Source organism: Bufo bufo, chromosome 4 (genome assembly GCF_905171765.1).
Source record: "Bufo bufo chromosome 4, aBufBuf1.1, whole genome shotgun sequence".
Lineage (NCBI taxonomy): Eukaryota > Metazoa > Chordata > Amphibia > Anura > Bufonidae > Bufo > Bufo bufo.
Window position 1 is genome coordinate 319,629,408 of NC_053392.1, and position 2,168 is coordinate 319,631,575.

General features: G+C 52.6%; 1 protein-coding gene across 1 annotated transcript; it reads left to right on the forward strand.

The window, feature by feature from the left end:
- Nucleotides 1–373: 373 nt before the first annotated feature.
- POU3F2 (POU class 3 homeobox 2) lies at nucleotides 374–2,041 on the forward strand. The gene has a single exon (XM_040426829.1). The coding sequence runs from the start codon at nucleotides 446–448 to the stop codon at nucleotides 1,589–1,591; it is 1,146 nt and encodes a 381-aa protein (XP_040282763.1). The 5' UTR covers nucleotides 374–445; the 3' UTR covers nucleotides 1,592–2,041.
- Nucleotides 2,042–2,168: the final 127 nt, after the last annotated feature.

Genomic DNA, 2,168 nt, shown 5'->3' on the forward strand with positions numbered 1-2,168 from the left:
GGGCAGCCACTCACCCGTCAGGCATACAGGAGGGGGCGCTAGCACTCCCCATAAAGACTCAGAGAACAGTTTATGGGATGATAGGAGTTTTATTTCCAGTGTGAGGGGCCCCGCCGTACACAGCATCCCTCACTGCTCCTCTTCCATGTGGATGCAGCAGCTTGCAGGTTGGTAAGGAGAGTGGGCAGGGCGTCTAGAGACGTCCTCCAATCAGCTCTCAGGGCTGACTCCGGTTGCTAATGGTATCCACGTAAATCACACAGGAGGCAGCCAATAGAAAGCGCGGGGAGGCGGGGCCAAAGACGCGTGCACAGGCTGCTGCAGGGGAGAGAGGGGCAGAGTCAAGCAGGAGAGGGAAGAGAGAGAGGGGCGCCTGGGGCGAGGGGAAGTAGCTGTCAAATGCTCGGCTCCTTTAACCAGGGCTATCAGTCGGGCTCGGAGAGTCATGGCGACCACAGCGTCTAACCACTACAACCTGCTGAGCTCCAGCTCGTCCATCGTGCATGCGGAGCCCGGTGGCATGCAGCAGGCTGCGGGATACAGGGATGCACAGACTCTGGTGCAGAGCGATTACACATTGCAGAGCAATGGGCACCCTCTGAGCCACGCACACCAGTGGATTACGGCTCTGTCTCACGGGGATGGGGCACCCTGGTCCACTAGTCCCCTGGGCCAGCAGGACATTAAACCCACAGTGCAGCCCAGCAGGGAGGAGTTGCACAGCGCAGGGACTTTACAGCACCAGAGCAGAGGTCCTCATCTGGTGCACCCAGCACACGGGAACCACCACAGTGCAGGGGCATGGAGGACCACCACCTCAGCTCATCTGCCCAGCATGGCTACCACCAACGGTCAGGGTCTCATCTACTCCCAGCCGTCTTTCACAGTCAATGGCATGATCAACCCAGGCTCCGGCCAAGGCATGCACCATCACGGGTTGAGGGAAGCCCATGAGGACCACCACGGCGACCATGGCATTCAACAACAGTCCCAGCAGCAACAGCAGCACTCCCAGCACCAGGGTCACCACGACCACTCAGATGAGGATACCCCAACTTCAGACGACCTGGAGCAGTTTGCCAAGCAGTTCAAGCAGAGGAGAATCAAACTAGGATTTACCCAAGCTGACGTTGGACTGGCCCTGGGCACTCTGTATGGCAATGTCTTCTCCCAGACCACCATCTGCAGGTTCGAGGCCCTGCAGCTGAGCTTTAAGAACATGTGCAAGCTCAAGCCTTTGTTGAACAAGTGGCTGGAAGAGGCGGACTCGTCCTCTGGAAGTCCTACCAGTATAGACAAGATAGCAGCTCAGGGCAGGAAAAGGAAAAAGAGGACCTCCATTGAGGTCAGCGTCAAGGGGGCCCTGGAAAGTCATTTCCTCAAGTGTCCCAAGCCATCTGCCCAGGAGATCACATCCCTTGCGGACAGTCTACAGCTAGAAAAGGAGGTGGTCAGAGTTTGGTTTTGTAACAGGAGACAGAAAGAGAAAAGGATGACTCCACCAGGAGGGACTATTCCAGGGGCAGAGGATGTATATGGGGCTAGCAGAGACACACCGCCACACCTTGGGGTGCAGACTCCGGTCCAGTGAAGCCTCGATCACCCAACATTTAGAACTTTTCATTGTCCTTTTTATACTAGGAGAGAACAAAGCAGCTCACTGGACTATCATACTTGGTAGCAGGTGTAGTGATGTGTTATGACCTTTACAGGAGACTACCCAGGCAATGAAGTAGAGTGAGTATACACCACATACATGTCAGGGGCTTATGTAGAGTAAAGGAAGCCACCCAAGTCTACACCATGAACAATGGTGACACCAAGAGTTATGATGATGATGATGATGAGTCTACTGTGTGTATCTAATGTGGAGCCCTAAGTTACCATGTGGACTTTATGTATAAAGTCTGAGATAATTGCACTGTAAGGAAATGATTGAAGTTTACATGAACCATTCAATGAAGATTATTCCTCCAGAACCCATAGACTGGCGGTGGATATAGACAGGCAGCAATTGTAGGGTTAATGGCACCATGTTACACAGTTCTCCCCTTTGTTTTAAGTTCTTATGTGTTTGTGGACCTTGTTATAAAAGTTATGTTCCCAATTTTGTGTTCTTCTTATTTACCCCTCCCATATTTGATAGCTTCCATAAGATAATACAGGAA